Source organism: Nothobranchius furzeri, chromosome 10 (assembly GCF_043380555.1).
Source record: "Nothobranchius furzeri strain GRZ-AD chromosome 10, NfurGRZ-RIMD1, whole genome shotgun sequence".
Classification (NCBI taxonomy): Eukaryota; Metazoa; Chordata; class Actinopteri; order Cyprinodontiformes; family Nothobranchiidae; genus Nothobranchius; species Nothobranchius furzeri.
Genome location: NC_091750.1, coordinates 27,669,650 through 27,686,601, shown reverse-complemented (window position 1 = coordinate 27,686,601; position 16,952 = coordinate 27,669,650). Strand labels below are relative to the sequence as shown.

At 44.9% G+C, this 16,952-nt stretch overlaps 1 protein-coding gene across 3 annotated transcripts in view; it reads right to left on the bottom strand.

Annotated features, from left to right (window-relative positions):
- Positions 1 to 16,952, bottom strand: part of slc23a1 (solute carrier family 23 member 1) — a 144,105-nt gene that overhangs the window by 13,005 nt on the left and 114,148 nt on the right. For all 3 annotated transcript variants that reach the window (XM_070555457.1, XM_070555456.1, XM_054731018.2), the window contains exons 12-13: positions 10,142 to 10,285; positions 4,477 to 4,572 (exon numbers count right to left, since the gene is read on the bottom strand). In XM_070555457.1, the coding sequence (XP_070411558.1) occupies positions 4,477 to 4,572; positions 10,142 to 10,285 (240 nt within the window). The remainder of the gene's footprint in view (positions 1 to 4,476; positions 4,573 to 10,141; positions 10,286 to 16,952) is intronic.

The window sequence follows — 16,952 nt, the reverse complement described above, 5'->3', positions numbered from 1 at the left end:
ATGAGAGGTTACCAAAGGCACTCATCAGTTTCTGAGTGTACGCTATTGCAGGGTCAAATTTAACAAAAATCTTTTGTGTGAACAGGCGGTAGTTAATCATTAACAGGCCTGGGCGCTCTCGAAGCGTGATATCTGAAAAGGGCCCAGGTTCGTACAGTCGCGTTAGGGGAGGCTGTGGAGGAAGCTTAGCCGCGTTTGACATCAGACAGACACAAGCAACTAGCACAAGATACTTTGTCAGCCCCGAAAACTGAAACCAAAGATGATTTAGACTGTAGACTGGCATAGGTGCTGCCTTACTAGAGTTTGGCGCAGGTGTGTGCTCTGGAGGGCCCTTGATCGACGTGCAGGTGCAGTCAGAGAGATCAGGGTCAGCCAGTAGAGGTACAGGGCAACATTCAACCCCCCTTTGGTAGGTGAGTCACCCACCTCAGGACGAGAGGTCTCCGGCACCATTAGTAGTGGTGTAGGATCAGTGATGTCATCAGCTGCCCCTTCAGTAGGTGGCGTCCCCACCACAGGGCACCGGGTCTCTGTCATACTGTCCTCACCACAATCAACCCCCCCCCTTCAGCAGGTGGTGTTCCCACCGCAGGGTGCGGAGTCTGTGGTGGAGTGCCACTGCAACCGTCAACTACCCCTAGGGTAGGTGGTGTCCCCACCGCAGGGTGAAGTGATTCTGGTTCAGAGACAACACAGACTCTATGGTTGTCACTGACAGAGGTACTAGATCGACTGGTCACTCTGGCAGTGCCGTTGTAGTCAACAACACCAAGGAGGGAATAAGGTCCTCATGGAGCACCATGGGCAGCAGTTGAGTCAACCTGGTCCAGAGCCTCCATCCACCGAATGGAATGACAGGCTTAAAGTGTTTAAGCAGGTCCTCCCCAACAGGAAAGGAAAAGCTTCGATGTCAGACACAAACACTGGGTGACTCGCGGACATGCCACCTACTAAAAATTTAAGGAACACCACAGACGACAAGGTCATTTGGCCTGAAGAGAAAGGACTAATGTCCACGGCACAGGGCTTGAGTTTTAAGACACGACCCTGTCCAGCCGCAGTCAAGCAGACTTGCTCCAAAAGAGAATGGGAAATGATGGTAAAGTCTGAACCAGAATTCAAGTTGCCCTCACAGTCAAGCGACCCCTCAACGGTCACCAGAATGTGAGGTTTCTCATTAGGGCCCCTCACGGAAGATATCACAGAGAAACCTAAGTGGAGGTTTGCCTGGCGAGTAAGGATTCCCGGACCTGCTGGCAGGTGCCTTGGATGCTAGAGGGCAAGCACTAACAGAAACGACCACCCCAGACCTCGCTGAAGTCACAGGTGTCACCGGACGCACCGTTGTGGCATTTTTCACTTCTGGAGAAACCGCTGTTACAACTGAGTTACGCGCAGGTTCAGCAGGTGCAGGAGGGTGTTTACACTCCTCTGCTAACGAGACAGTCATAACTGTCTTATATGTCACCGGGTCTTTCTCCAGGACACAAAGTGCAGATCTCAATGCGGCGCAAACTGCACCAGGAGATACGCTCCTAGAACTAGATCTCGGCCTTGGTGCAGGGCTGTAGCCCCTGCGGTCACAACAAGGTGAATACCAGTCAGAGTGAGGTTGGCGCTTGCCTGAGCTAGACAACTTTCTCCTAGAGGAGTAGGATGAACCCCCTTTTCTTTAAAAGAAACACGATGTCTGTCACGACCAAGTCGTGGTGACTTAGGGCTGCCCTCACCCGCCGGTGGGGGGCACCTAGCTTTGGTGAAACTTTGAGATCTGTTATTCGGAGAGCCCTGTGCCTTGGTTGTTTTAATGGACTTCTGGACCTGTGATTTAGCACCAAGCCAGAAGTGTTGGGGTGAGCGGTTGTTACTTTTTTGAATCCCTGAAGCAGAAGCCCCTTCAAGTTGCAGCATGGAGGGAGCTGCCCCCACCACCAGGACCGAAGAGGGATCCAGACTCATACCTGATGTTTTGAACCATCTGAAGATATTAGCCGCCATTTTCCTGAGATCACTCATGGAGGTGAGCTCAATGTCCACAGCACCCATAGAGAGGCTGTACTGAGCATGTAAATTTTCAAGGAAAAGCTTTTTAAAAGCTTTATCCTCTACCATCCCCAGTTTACATTCTGTACCGAAGTATGCGTCAAAAAGCCAGAGGTAAAAAGCTTGGGGATCTTCAGAGCGACCCTGTTTGACGGACATGGCCCATTTTAAACCAGCAGCCTCGGCAGTGCCAGCATTTTTTTTTCTATTGCAGCCTCCAGCCGGGAGTAATCATTTACAATATTACCCTGCTGGTGGTCAATGAATGACCTCACACTGTCGGAGGTCAGCCTTATCAGGAGCATTTTGTCCTGAAGAGTTGCTCCAGGAAATCTGTCAAAATGATGACGAAGGTCACAGAGATAACCATGAACCGGGTGTGAGCTCCCTGGGTGAGGATCAAATGTCTTGATGCTGCGTGACATCTGGTAGATATCAGCAGTAATGACAGTAGGGTGCGGTTATCCCGACTGAGGTGTGGGCACCGCTGCAGGCACAGCTGGGGTCACAGGAGGTGAAGGTGTCACCCCCTATGTCCCCCAGTGTGATCAGAAATCTGCTCTTTCAATTTCTCAATTTCCCCATCCTGGGCTTGTAATGCTCTCACAGTTGCTCCGTGGTCATTCAGGAGATGATCCCACTCAGTAGTTAATGTTGAAACTTGCACTTCTGCTCTCGCATGCCTTTCCAACAACTTTGCATTCTCTTTAGCAGCTCCATCTTGTGCTTTCCTCAAAGCTTCTAACTCAGCAGCTGAAATGCTGGTCTCCCCCACCTCCCTCTGTGTGCGAGGGAGGGGTAAGATACGTCACTTCCGCCACACAAGAGAGATGCAGAGCGAAAATGGCAAGAGATCCTCGGTAGAGAGAGATAGTCTCAGTAGTAGAGGACTAGATACGGCTAAAAGAATGCCGGAGTTGTACCCGATAGGGATAGCGTGTGGAGACGCAGCCAGACGCTGCGACAGTTGGCTGATAGCATCTAACCGTGCTTAACGTTAGCAATGCTAGCTTAGCTTACCACTTTAGCAGGCCTGGACCGATGAGTCCAGATGTTCGGTTTAAATCACTAAAAAATTCAAAACCCTTCGGCAGAATAAGGCATAACATTCATTCATAGGCTCTCCTAACAATTTGCCGGTAATTTGCCTTGTGACCACTCCTCCGTACCGAAATGTAGCTGTAGCCCTTTTAAGTTAAGCTAAGTTTCTATGCACGGGAATAAGAAACGCACGTCTGTGTAAGCTAAAACAAACACAGCTTCAGACGTGATGTCTGGAATATTAACCAAAAATTGTATAATCTCCGTAATGTACTTCGGAATTATGACCGGAATTTGCGTCGGATAGTATTTTCAATTTTAATCCAGCTTATCAGGCCGGAATTGGGATTTTAGCTTTGTGGTAATGTTGGAAAATAGGATTTATCTGTCTTCCAGTTACACAAGCAAGACATACAAGTAAAATAAGGGAAAAGAATGAACACTCTCACTTTTGATGACAAATAGCCATATATGCAACTTAGTGCAGACATATAATTGGGTAAAGGACCGGGAAGTCCAACTCCAGTTCAGCAGAACAACTGTTTAATGTATTTTATGAGTCAGAAAAAACACAAAGTGTAAGGATTTGAAGAAGACTGGACTTGACTCGCCACTTTGTAGCATTCACACTTTGTAGCGTGACGACTGTAAATTAATTATGACTAATAAGGTGTGATGATTCCATATAAATATGAAATATCAACCTGATTGATCTTTGATGTTTAATCAGAAGATTATAGTTATTTTTACTTGTTCAGGGACCATGAACACACTTTGTTTTAATTCAGACAGAGTCAGGTATTTATACCCATATATCTATGGGGACAATGTTGATGAATTGTATATGGTGATTGTAATGGCAGTATTTTTGTTTCTGTTGGTGTCTACATTTAAAGACGGGTTAAAACCTGTCGGAATACATTTCTGAACTCCTGTAGAACTGGATGATGTTGTCTGATATGCGTTAACCTAGTAGACATGTTACACTGTCCTTGTTCTATACGTCAGCCATAGTTTACGGAGAACCCGACATGTCCCCATACTGCTAATATAAACAAAAAAAAAAGGGTTGCTCAGCTCTTCTGATGTAGGCATTTGAAATCTGAGTGCTTGGTGGTGTTGTCCTCTACTGATAGCAATGCAAATGTGTATGCGCCAACGTTAGGGTGAAAATTATCAATGCCATTGTTGTCTCTTGAATGAACCTGTCTTTAGTCTTTGTACCATGACATTTCAGTAAAGAACCATGTATCTTTACCCATGTAATATACAAAAAAATCAAGGATTTGCAAGCTCAATACACACAAAGAACATAAAATACACAGAAGAAAACACACCCCACATTTATAAATACACAAAAATGGCAATGATAGTTTGTCTTATTGTCACCTGGAATTGTGTTGTCAAGACAAAAAGCCAGAAAACCTCCAACAAACATCTCAGTGGACAGAAGAACTCTAAGAATCTGATCCAGTTCTGCCAGTCCTGAAGAAAGAATAAAACAACAGATTCAGTCTTACTATGTCAGTTGCAACACTGAATGTGAAAAACAAATAGAAAATGGGCTAACTTAAAATTTTACTAGTTTATTAAAACGTTTAAAAAAACGCAACTAAAAAACAGACAATTCAGGTTGGATATATGGTGAGCCATGTGCCAGATGATGGTGGGCGCATATTGATTCCTGGTGTCAACAACTGGCTATAGGAATGTGGAACATCATATTTGTTGTAAAAGAGTTAAAGCTCATGTAAAAATACAGCATTGCATGTGTAGCAATTAAAACACATATATTAATTATGACCAATAAGAGGTGATGATTCCACATATATATGAAATATCAATCTGATTGATCTTTGAATGATTAATCAGAAAATTCTAGGGTTATTTGCTTCTTTAGTGACCATAAACACACTTCGTATTAATTCAGACAGTCAGTATAGTTAATAAAATGAACTTAAAGCTTCTTTCCGGAGTATTTCTCTTATCCGATGGCACCATCTAGCGGTTGACAAGCATTTCACACAACAAGTCTATTCCTCTGTTTGTTTAAGATGGCAACTTCACGTTTCTGTTTATAAATGTGCTTCTGTAGCCGACAAACAGAGCTAAAAGACGTTGTTTTATGAGTATTGTTCTCATGTCATTGTGTGTTCTCATATATTTATATTTTAGAGACTTGTCTGTGAAAAGTTCATCAACTCTGCATCAGTCGAGGTATTCCTTAAATTTGAAGCAAGTAAGCGGTAGTCTAACGCTATTGGTTAGTTCTGGTTGGCGCTCAGTTTCCTATTGCACAGAGTTCTGCAGGGTAGGGGGCGTGGTTAGCAAAAAAAAAAGATGTACTGCTTACATTTTATCACAGTACATGATGAGATAATCACTTTTACGGATTTCTGAAAAATCATACATCATTTCTGAAAGAGGAAAACTCCGGAAAGCAGCTTTAATTCTTTTTCCTAAACTAATAATTTATACATGACAAGATATGAATAATGAGATGTGGTGTGGTGGATGTGAGGTGTTGTGATGGAAGCTAGATGTTGTAGCAACCGTTCTTTGTATCTGAGAGGAATTGTGAAATCTGGGTGGAAAAGAATTTCTTGTTTGTTATAAACTAGCGAGTTAGCTATTGATAAAAACCTCATCAGACACCAGTATGCAGGCTTACGATACCCTTGTTTGAGTTGCTCCCGGCGGTCCGGAGGTTTGCGGTTAGAGTGGTGAGATCACCGGACGTCGAAACCACAATACTCGGCCATTAGACGCAACCCGGGGTTTGCAGATTAGGTGTCCAAGGTGGTTGTCTGTGAGTTGAAGTAGCTTTGAAAAGAGCTGTTGTGTCTGTGATCACTTGCAGTGTCGCTTTTGACTTAAGGTCAAAGGAGATAGTTTCAAAGAGATGCTTCTTTCCCGATTTGGCCAAATCGGGGGTCAGCTGTAAACTGAATTAATCGGGAAGTAATTCTTGTTTTATTAAACTACTTTGTTATGATTTCTGGCCATTCTAGCAAATCAGAATATGCCATGTCTGGAAGGCTTTACCAAACATTCCTCAGAAAGCCACGCCTTCTTGCAGATACAAAGATGTTTTTGACCTTAATATGTATCTTATTGTAATTTGTATGAGTGTATACAATGATTAACTTGATAAATAAAACACATAGTGATTTGTGATATAAATGGATCATTGTAAGAACAATATTCATTTCAAATTCATTGATTTAAGCACAGATTATTCAAACATTTGATTTAAACATCTTGTTCATTTACCACATATGATTATTTAACTTATAACTATAAAATCATGGAGCCTTCACTTGTTCAGAGTGAAGAATGTTGACATCTGGCTTTCACAGAGAGTGCAGGAACCTTGGGAGAGAACGTTTGTCTGGATGCATGTTCATAAGACCCACAGTGGTGGCAGTATTACACTGATTTGACAGCATGGCATGTCTTTTGAAAAGGACTCATCAGTGTGTAAATGTGTGTGTGAATGGTTGTAGTTGAAAAGGGCTATACATGTGCAGGTCATGTATAATTTATTACTTGAAATAAAGCTCCTCCACTATTGAGTATGGCACAATGTTTATGATTTGTATATTTATATGGGCTGTAGACTCTCTTGGTCAGGTTTCTTCTCACACCAAACCCTCTGTCAGGAATCTTGGCGTGACCTTTGACCCAGCTCTCACCCTGGATTCTCATGTCACTTCTCTTGTTCGCTCTTCCTTCTTCCATCTCAGGAACGTTGCTAAGCTGAGTCCCATTCTGTCTCGCTCTGAACTTGAGACAGTTCTCCACACCTTCATCTCCTCACGCTTAGACTACTGTAACTCTCTTTTCACGTGTCTGAGCAGAACCTCCCTGAACCGTCTACAGGTGGTTCAGAACGCCTGTGCTCAGCTTCTGACCAAGTCCTCCAAACACACCCACATCACCCCGCTTCTCCTCCAGCTTCACTGGCTGCCAGTCAACTTCAGGGTTCTGGTTTTAGGGCATTACTTGGGCAAGCACCATCATACAGTGCATCCAGAAAGTATTCATAGGGCTTCACTTATTCCACTTTTTTGTTTATGTAACAGCCTCATTCCAAAATGGATTAAATTCATTTTGCCCATAAAATTCAACACACAACATCCCATAATGATAATGGGAAAAAAGTGTCTTTTAAGTTGTTGCAAATTTGTTAAAAATAAAAAAACTTGAGGAATCACATGAACATAAGTATTCACCCACAACCCCAGACCCCAACCAGAATGGTCAGCTCCCCCTCCTAGCCTCCAGCACCGGGAAGCCAAGCAACAACAGAGGTGTGCTAAGACCCCTAGTCTCCCTCCGCCTGCTTCAATACAGTGTTGATGCGTGTTGATGAGGTGTATTCCATGGCTGTGATGAGCGGGCAGTGCGGGCGTTGCCTGGCCCACGCCAGCTGATGCCACCACACAACCCCACTTTGCCTTACAGCCCTCTGTGTCTAAGTGCAGCTATAATTGGAAGTGGGCACCGGCACTCGGGATGAGGTTGAAAGATCTCTTTGCTAAATGCCATTGAGCGTGCTCACTCCCAAGGCCCTTAGCGTGTGTTTGCATGGAATGTCGTTGGTGGAAGTGTTTAATGTGCAAAAATAAATTGGGGGGCAGGCTCCCACAGGAACGCAGAAATGAGATCTATACCCGCACCCCCTGACTTGTCCACCCCCTAAGGTCCGATGTGCATGTTTGTGTGATGATGTGAGGGAGCAGGAGGAGAAAATGTATGGGGAAAGGCAAGTAATATTCCACACCTTCCAGGAATCCAAAATAAACCCCACCGGGTGCATTCCATCCAGACAAGCTGGAGTTTGCTGCTTTATTTTCATGGTTGAAAAAATTCTTATCGCATTGAATGACCAGTTGACAAATCCATGACTCAGGCCTAGTCCACACATAGCCGGGGTTTTTTGAAAACGAATATCCGCCCCTCCAAAAACTTGCATCCACACCACCGCGTTTTAAAAACAAACTCTGTCCACACGTACCCAGATAAATACGTTGTTAAGGACATGCCAGACCTGTAGGCGGCAGTACTTCCCCCGTTCTTATCCTCGTCCTTCGTCTGTGGTCTTCCGGAAGGAGCAGTAATTCCGCTTGCAAAAACAAACAAGCAGAAAGCGCTTGGACAATTGATGGATCGGGTAGTGACAGAGCGCAGCTCTGAAGGCTTCCATGCTGTCGGCTAGTGTAAACACAGGTCGCACACGTGATGTCAGCATTTTTTGTCGCGGAAAGTGACGTTGCGGACCTTAAAACTCCGGTTTTGTCCGTCCACACGCAGACACCCAAAACGGAGAAAACGCAGATCTTCACTTTGGCCGGAGTTTTTTAAAAGATCCGTTTTCGTGTGAAAAAACTCCGTTTTCGTGTGGATGACAGGCCAAAACGTAGAAAACTATCTACATTTTGGCAGATCCCCGGCTTCGTGTGGACAGGGCCTTAATCAAATATGAGTTTACAAGAAGAAGGCACAGAAGCACTCTGTAAACAGACAGGACAAAAATCTTGGGAAAAGATAAGGGAGGAGAGAAGACAAGCGACTGCACTCTTTGAGTACCTATAGAAGACTAATAGCAACAAGAGAAAAAAATACAAGAAGCTAGAGAAATACCAAGGGCTGAAAGATGAAATGGAGAAATTGCCCTAAAGATAGAAGTTGGATCCAAGATGGCCGACTTCAAAATGGCCACCATGGTCACCAACCATCTTGAAAAGTTTGCCCCCTCACATATACTAATGTGCCATAAACAGGACATTAATATCATCAAACATTCCAATTTTATTAAGGTTTATCCATATAAATGGACCACCCTGTATTTTTCTTGCAAGCTGCTTCTGGGACATGTCAATTTCCAAAGATAGCATAGGGCTAGACAGGAAATCACACACAGTTTCAGTGTAAAATGCCAGGTAATTTCAGGTAAAAGTACTATAGCGATGCTATTTCATATATATGTAGCTTACATGTGACCCAATGGCTTATTTTTTCCCCAGTATTGTTCTAGAAGTGCAGCTATGTGTTTTGATGGCTTTAATTCTGACAGTGGAGAGAAGCATCAAATGACATCAAACAGCGATATCAAACATGATTTCCTTCTTTTTGGTTTAATGGCGAATTGCATAAACAAACCGTGACCTGAAGTCTCAAGGGATCTTGTCATTTCATGAGTCAAACATGGAAGATAGCGGAAGCCTTTTATTGGCTTTTAAAGTTATGCATGGCCTTGCTCCGCAGAATCTGTGTGAACTTTTAGTTACTCACTCCCCATCTCGGTCACTGCGGTCAGCCGACCAGTTTCTCCTGGAGGTGCCGAGAACAAAGGGAAAGCTCAGAGGTGATAGAGCTTTCTCAGTAGCAGCTCCAAGGTTGTGGAATGCACTCCCAATTCAGATTAGGATGGTTTCATCACTGTCGGGTTTTAAATCACTTTGAAAGACTCATCTGTTCTCAGTTGCTTTTAATTCAGTTTGAGAATGCATCTGTTTTTAGTAGCTTTTATGTCAGTTTGATATGTTTGTTTTTATCATGTTTTTACTTTGTGATGAACTTTTTATCTTATTTTAAAAATTTTCAGGGAACTTCTGTTCTTTTTGGCTTGTTAAGCACTTTGGTCATGCTTTTATGCTGCTGTAAAGTGCTTTATAAATAAACTTGACTTGACAAGTCTCGAGGGATCTTGTCATTTCATGAGTCAAACATGGAAGATAGCGGAAATCTCGAGGGATCTTGTGATTTTGTGAATCCAGAGATGATTTTTAACTGGTTCTTTAAAATAATAATGAAAAATAATAAAAATGTAATAATAATGGATTAGATTTATATAGCACTTTTTAGGGACTTTAAGGGGTCCACACACAACAGCAAACAAAAAACCCTGGCGGAAGCTTGAATTAATCCTGCAATCCTCTGATCATGTGGCAACCTGCTCTACTTTCTGAGCTACCGCTACACTTAAATGTCTCTTCTAAATTGTTCCAGCCTCCCTTTGAGGTATTCCACATTTTTTTTACTGACTCACCAGTACTGATGGCATTGGGATGCGTGTCCAGATATGATGGAAGAGTTAGCCCAAAGAACATGGAGAATCCAAGAACAAAAAGATTTCTTGAGGAGTTCAAATCAACCAGCTGCAGATTTGACAGACCAACAGCTGTGATCATACCTGAGTGGCATAAAGAAGTAACAAGAATCACCATTACACAGTTATAAACAGAATGAAAGCTCAGTCCCATTAGCAAAAAACACATTATACATTTATTAAAAAAGATAACATTTCAGCTAAAAGTTGCATAAGGAACATATTGAATTACATTATTACACAGTAATTCAATAAACATTTACAATAAACAAATATTTGATTTAAAGGGATTACAGTAAATTTCCATTCGTTGGTGCAATGGAATTTGGAAATTATCTGAATCTGGCTGTCTCTTAATACCCCAGTGCACTTGTACGGTCTTATGTTATGTCAAATATGTTTTTGGCAAGTACAGCAGAAAGTCTATTCAGCCAAGTATGGGAGGATGAGAATGGCAGTTGGAACAGAACCCTACGCCATTACGTTATAGCAACAATCGCTGCAATATGCTATGGGTAAAAAGATGATTTGAAATAAAATTAAAGTCCAGTTTCTCACTTAAATAAACTAATATTTACATTATAGTTGTATAATATTTAATCCACTTTTTATCAGACCTGAGTTATCAGAATTTCCCATTGGTAAGTGAAAAAATAAATGTATTTGTACTCAAAACAGAGCCATTTAAGAAAATGCCGCTTTTGTTTTGATAGTGGGTTAGCTAATTGGCATTTTGAGGGTTTGTGAAGAGTCAGAAAAAAACAAACACACAATGAAAATGTTACTGGTTACACATTGTCATGAATGTTTAGGTTGTAGTAGGACCCAAAGTGAAGGAAATCCAGAAGGTAGTGATGGGTCAAGCAAAACAGATGCGTCAGCAAATGTATCTAGCTCAAAGAGTGAGACCCCATATCAGTGCGTGAATCAATCAATCAATACTTTATTAATCCCAGAGGGAAATTAGAGTTTCAGTACACACAATTCAAAGATCAGACATACATGGGCAAGACACATGACAAGAATTGGTGACTGTGGTCATTCGCAACCCGAGTCGTGCTACCTTAATAGAGATAAGAGGGTAACATGAGGAATTGGTTCAGGTGGAGGGAAAAAAACGGCACTTCACAGCTACCCTCCCACCAGGAGGGCAGCTTTGCTCTGCAAAAAAACACCTCAACAGATATGCAACAGACTTCAGACAACACAACCAGAGACTCCAATTGGGGTGGGGGTGGGGGGAGAGGGGGCTGGGATCCTGTTTCCCCCAGCGAGAGCAGCCATCTACGGCGCTCAGCCACTGTACAGTCACAGGTGGGAGGGAGATCTTGGGTGAAGCGCAGAGCACATTGACTCCTGCAGGTTGATGACCTCGCCAGGCTGAAGTCCACCAATCCGAAGGCGGGGGAGGGGGTGGTATGTCGGGTTTTCACAGCATCTGTCTGCATTCCTTGGTGGGGGGTTGTTGCCGCTCAAGGCTACCAGGGTCAGATTCGGATAACAAGAATTTGTTTGGGTCAGGCTGAGATAATTTTCCTCTCTGCCTTCAGTCTTTAAACTGATCATTGCAGTCCTTCAGTGAAGCCAATTTTGGGTTTTTAAACTTGTCCATACCGCCCGGTGACTCTCTCCGAGCTGACAGCCATTTTGCGCACTAATATCGGTATCGCAGCTAGAACATTGTCCAGCTTACGATTCACCTCGAGTAACATCCCAGTCTGTGAAGTCTCCACATGGACGGTGCTTTCTGTGGGTGCGGGTCGCCCTCCAATCGCTCCCGTCTTCCCAAATTTCCAGAAAACCAGATATCCTCCCACTCCAATCAGGAGAAATCCAGTGATCATCAGGCCGAATATCCACACGTCTTCGACATCCTCAATGGACAGCTGGGAGAGGCATATGATCTTACATTCCCTCCAGGAATCCAGCATATACCCCACCGGGTGTGTCCCCTATGGGCATGTGGGAGCCCCCTGCTTTGTTCTCATTGTTGAAAAAATCTTATCAATCGCGTTGAATGACCAATTTATTAAATCCATGGTTAGAAATAGGGTTTTTCAGAAGAAATGCAGAGAAGAGCTCTGTGGGCAGACAGGACAAAGAGCCCTGGGAAAAAAAGATAAGGGAGCAAAAAGAGAAGCGTCTGTACTCTGCGAGTGCCAGGAAGAAAAGTCATTTAGGAAGTAGTCATGTGACCGATACAACTGCTGTTTTGCTTGTCAGTGAATGCCGAATGGTGTTTAAAAGGAGCATCTCCATCTGACAACGGGATGAGTTTCTGCCAAAAAGTATCTTTTGATGCAACATTATTCCAATGATACATCATGGAGCCTGAGAGAAAACAGATATTGGTCTGTGAGGGACCATTTTGTTCTTTTAATTTGGTTTCATTTCTATGTTTCATCCTGTTGTTCTCTATTTCTGCTTGATCCATCAGAATTTTGTTTTTTTAATTATTCTTTTACATCATTCATTTGATTTTCTTTTAGGTTAAAGGGTTCATTTGTTCAACTGAACTTTCATACATTAATAAAAGAATGTTGTCAATGTGACACATCAAGGAAAATGCATGCAGACATCTGGTCATCAAGTGGGGGGTGATGTGGTGGATGAGTATCAGACCCAGCCCACACTGGGTAAACGGCACAGCGGAACTTGATGTCAGTAGTCTCATGTCTGCCTGCAATGATGACTATAGTCCAGGAGGTGTCAGCAGACAAACAGTGACACAGGGTGTTTCTCAATGTCAAGGCGCCTGGCCTTGCAAGACATCGCCTTGCAAGGCCAGGCGCCTTGCTTACGAGGACACTGTCCTTCCTTGGTCAAAGAAAACAGTTAAATGGAACTGACTTGCATCACAAGCCGCGTCAGCAGCTGGTCATGCTTAGAAGTGGGAACTGCTCACAGGCTAGTGAGTTGGTTCTTGGCGCCAAACAGCGAGGCCAAGTCCGGCTGCAGTGGAGGAATGGATGGCCAGCCCTGGTCGGAGATGCACTCGACCTTGGTAATGGGCACATATGTGGAAATTGGCGCCTTGAGCTTAGCAGGCTCGGAGGCGGCGGCGGACCAGCAGCTCATGGCAGCGGGGAAGCGCTGCCACATGGGGTCTGAACAGCGCGTTTGTGTTGCCCCAAAAATTCCCGCCAAATCATCTGCTTCAGGCGGAGCCGGTTCTCGCACGGCTAGCCCCTTGCAGACCGCAGCCGCGGAGATGATGGCAGGTAGCTCCTAGAGCAGTGCTCTAACTGCTGGCAGGGAGGAGCGAGAAGGCACTGGAGCAGAGGAGCCCGCTGAGGGAGGCTCGTCGGCCTCCGTGTTGTCCAGGAGGGAAGAAGGGCTATGGCAGCCAGCCTCGCCATACTCCTCACTGTCGATGACATCGTCCAGTCGGTAGGAGTCAGACGGCTCCTGGCTGATGTTGAAGAACTGTAAGGCCTTGTCTAGCGAGTATGTGTTAGCCACCGGAAATTCCTCATCGGCGGCGGGGGTAAAGTACTCGACCCGGCGGATCTTTTCAGCCACGGGCAGAGTGGCACAAAACGGGCACGAGGCCTGGGGGGTCAAGGCCAGACCAGCGTGATGAGCCCTGAGACAGACCTCACATTTGGCGTGCAGGTCGCCGCTGGAGATGGAGCCCGTCTGGCAGGCCGGGCAGGTCCTGGCGTCGCTGGACATGGCTGGTGAGTTGAATGTTGGTTTTAGATAATTTGCTCTTTAAAGAAAGCTCTTAAGCTTGGCTTGAAGAGATAACGGGGAGGCGAACAGGGGAGTCGCTCCACTTATATACCCACAAGGGGTGCCCACCATTGGGGGAGGGGGGGGGGGTACATTTAAGCTCTTCATGATTGGATGATGCTGAGATCATCCTTCCAATAGCAGCTAGCTTATGGGCTAAGACTAGACGAAATAGAACTGAAGATCACATTCTCATGAAGCCAACAGGACCACATCCTAAACAAAAAGCAGAGACCTGATCCTCAGGCCACCAAAATGGATGCCCTGAACACCTTGGCTGTGCAAAGAAATCCTGTCCATAAAAGTTATGAACAAAATCGGTGACAGAGGGCAGCCTTGGGTGAGTCCAACTCTCACTGGGAACGAGTAGAATTACTGCCGGCAATGTGGACCAAGCTCTGACACTGGTCATACAGGGACCTAACAGCCTGTATCAGAGGGGGGATGAGTATCAGACCCAGCCCACACTGGGTAAACGGCACTGCGGAACTTGATGTCAGTAGTCTCATGTCTGTCTGCAATGATGACTATAGTTCAGCAGGTGTCAGCAGACAAACAGTGACACAGGGTGTTTCTCAATGTCAAGGCGCCTGGCCTTGCAAGACATCGCCTTGCAAGGCAAGGCCCCATACTAAAATTCTCATTGCTCCTCCTGAATTTGAGGTTCAACAATCAGACAGACCCTCCTCTCCAGAATCCCTGAACAGACCTTTCTGGGCAGGCTCAGGATTGTGATCCCCCTGTAGTTGGAACACACCCTGCAGTCCCCCTTTTAAATACGGGAACCACCACCCTGGTCTGCCAGCCCAGTGGAACTGCCTCAGATGTCCACGCGATATTGCAGAGCCGCATCAGCCAACACAGCCCTACACTATCCAGAGCCTTAAGGAATCTCATCCGCCCATGGAGGCTTGCCACCAAGGACCTTTTTGACCACCTCAGTAACATCAGCACCAGAGTTTGGAGAGCCCAACTCAAAGTCCACAGACTCTGCTTCCTCACTGGAAGACATGCCAGTCAGATTGAGGAGGTCTTAGAAGTATTCTGCCCACCAATCCACAACTTCCCGAGTAGAAGTTAGCAGCACACCATCCCCACCAGAAATTGTGTTGGGAACGCACTGCTTTCCCCTCCTGAGGCACCAGATGGTGGATAAGAATCTCCTCAAAGCTGTATGGAAGTTTTGCTTCATGGTCTCACCAAACTCCTCACATGCCCGGGTTTTTGCCTCCGCAAACACCCAAGTCTCATTCCGCTTGGACTGCCGGTATCTATCAGGTTCCTCTGGAGTCTCACAGGCTACAAAGACCTGATAGGACTCTTTCTTTAGCTTGACAGCATCCCTAGCCGCTGGTGGGTGTTGCCGCCACGACAGGCACTAATGACCCAGCAGCCAAAGCTCTGGTCGGCCGCCTTAACAATGGAGGCACAGAACAGGGCCCATTCAGACTCAATGTCCCTCGCCTCTCCTGGAACATTTTGGAAATTCTGTCGGAGGTGGGAATTAAAGCTTGTTCTGTCAAGAGACTCTGCCAGACATTTCCAGCAGACCCTCATAATAAGTTTGGGCCTGCCAGGTCTGACCGCCATCCTCCTCCACCATCTGAGCCAACCCACTATCAGGTAGTGGTCAGTTGACAGTTCCGTCCCCTCTTCCCCCGAGTGTCCAAGACATGCGGCTGCAAATCAGATGAAACGACAACAAAGTCAAATATTGAGCTGCGGCCTAAGGTATTCTGGTGTCAAGAGCACATATGGACACCTTTATGTCAGAACATGGTGTTCATTATGGACAATCCATGACTAGCACAGGAGTCCAATAATGATACACTGCTTGAATTCTGATAGGGGGGCTGTTCCTACCAACTACACCACTACAGGTCTCATTGTCATTGCCCACATGAATGTTAAAGTCCCCCAGTAGAACGAGGGAGTCACTGGAAGGAGCGCTCTCCAGCACCCCTTCCAAGGTCTCCAAAAGTGGGTACATAAGCACAAACCACAGTCAGGACCCATCCGCCCACATGTAGACAGAAGGAGGCTGCCCTCTCGTTCATCGGGGTGAACCCTAACATACGGGCGCCACGGCGGCACTTCTCAGTGGGAGCAACTCCAGAGAAGTAGAGTGTCCAACCCCTCTCAAGGTAACTGGTTCCGGAGCCAGAGCCATTTGTTGAGGTGAGTCAGACTATATGTAGTCGGAACCTCTCATTCCACGTGCCAAGAGCCAGCTTCTGTAGCCAAGGATCAGACCATCAAGGGCCCTGCCCTGATAATCACTATACTGTATACAATTTATTGATGCAGATCAATGCATCTTTCAGTAGATTTTCACAAAAGAAATTTAAGATTTTCTTTTGTTAACAGAATGGACTCTTGTGGAGCATAGTTCTTCACAATATTTAAATAGAAATAAGTCCACCTACTTAAATATAATAATGCTTTTCCACAGACTGAAGTCTTCTGAGTTGGGAGTTTTCACGCTTTTTTTCTCAAACACTGCATCAGTCCAAACAATTTTTATAGTGCTTTTTTCATATTCATTCATTTTAGTAGCCATTAGTTGAGCAGAGCGTTGTTGAGTGCGTGCGTGTAATCGGTGTACCAGGAAATCATGTACTGACGAACTTTGCGCTTTGCTTGGACAACGTTGACAAACAAAATAGCTGCCTATTAATTTAATTGATGACACGTAGTTTATTTTATAAACATTTTTAATCTCGCCTGTTGCGGCAAGTTCTGTGGTTGCTTCTCGCCTCACTGATCAACTTCTTTATTGTACTTTCTGCTTCTTCTTTTGCTGCTCTTGTGTGTTTCTGACTTGTTTCTTTCTCACACTCCTTTCTATGTTCTATTGTTCGTGTGTTGAGTTGGCGTCCGGTTTCTCCTACGTATGTTTTATTACAGAGTGTGCATGGGATTTCGTAAACGACTCCACATTTAAGTGCAGCTGGTATTTTGCCTTTTGGGTGTACTAGTCTGTTTCTAACTGTTGTGTGTGGTTTTGTTGGTGTGT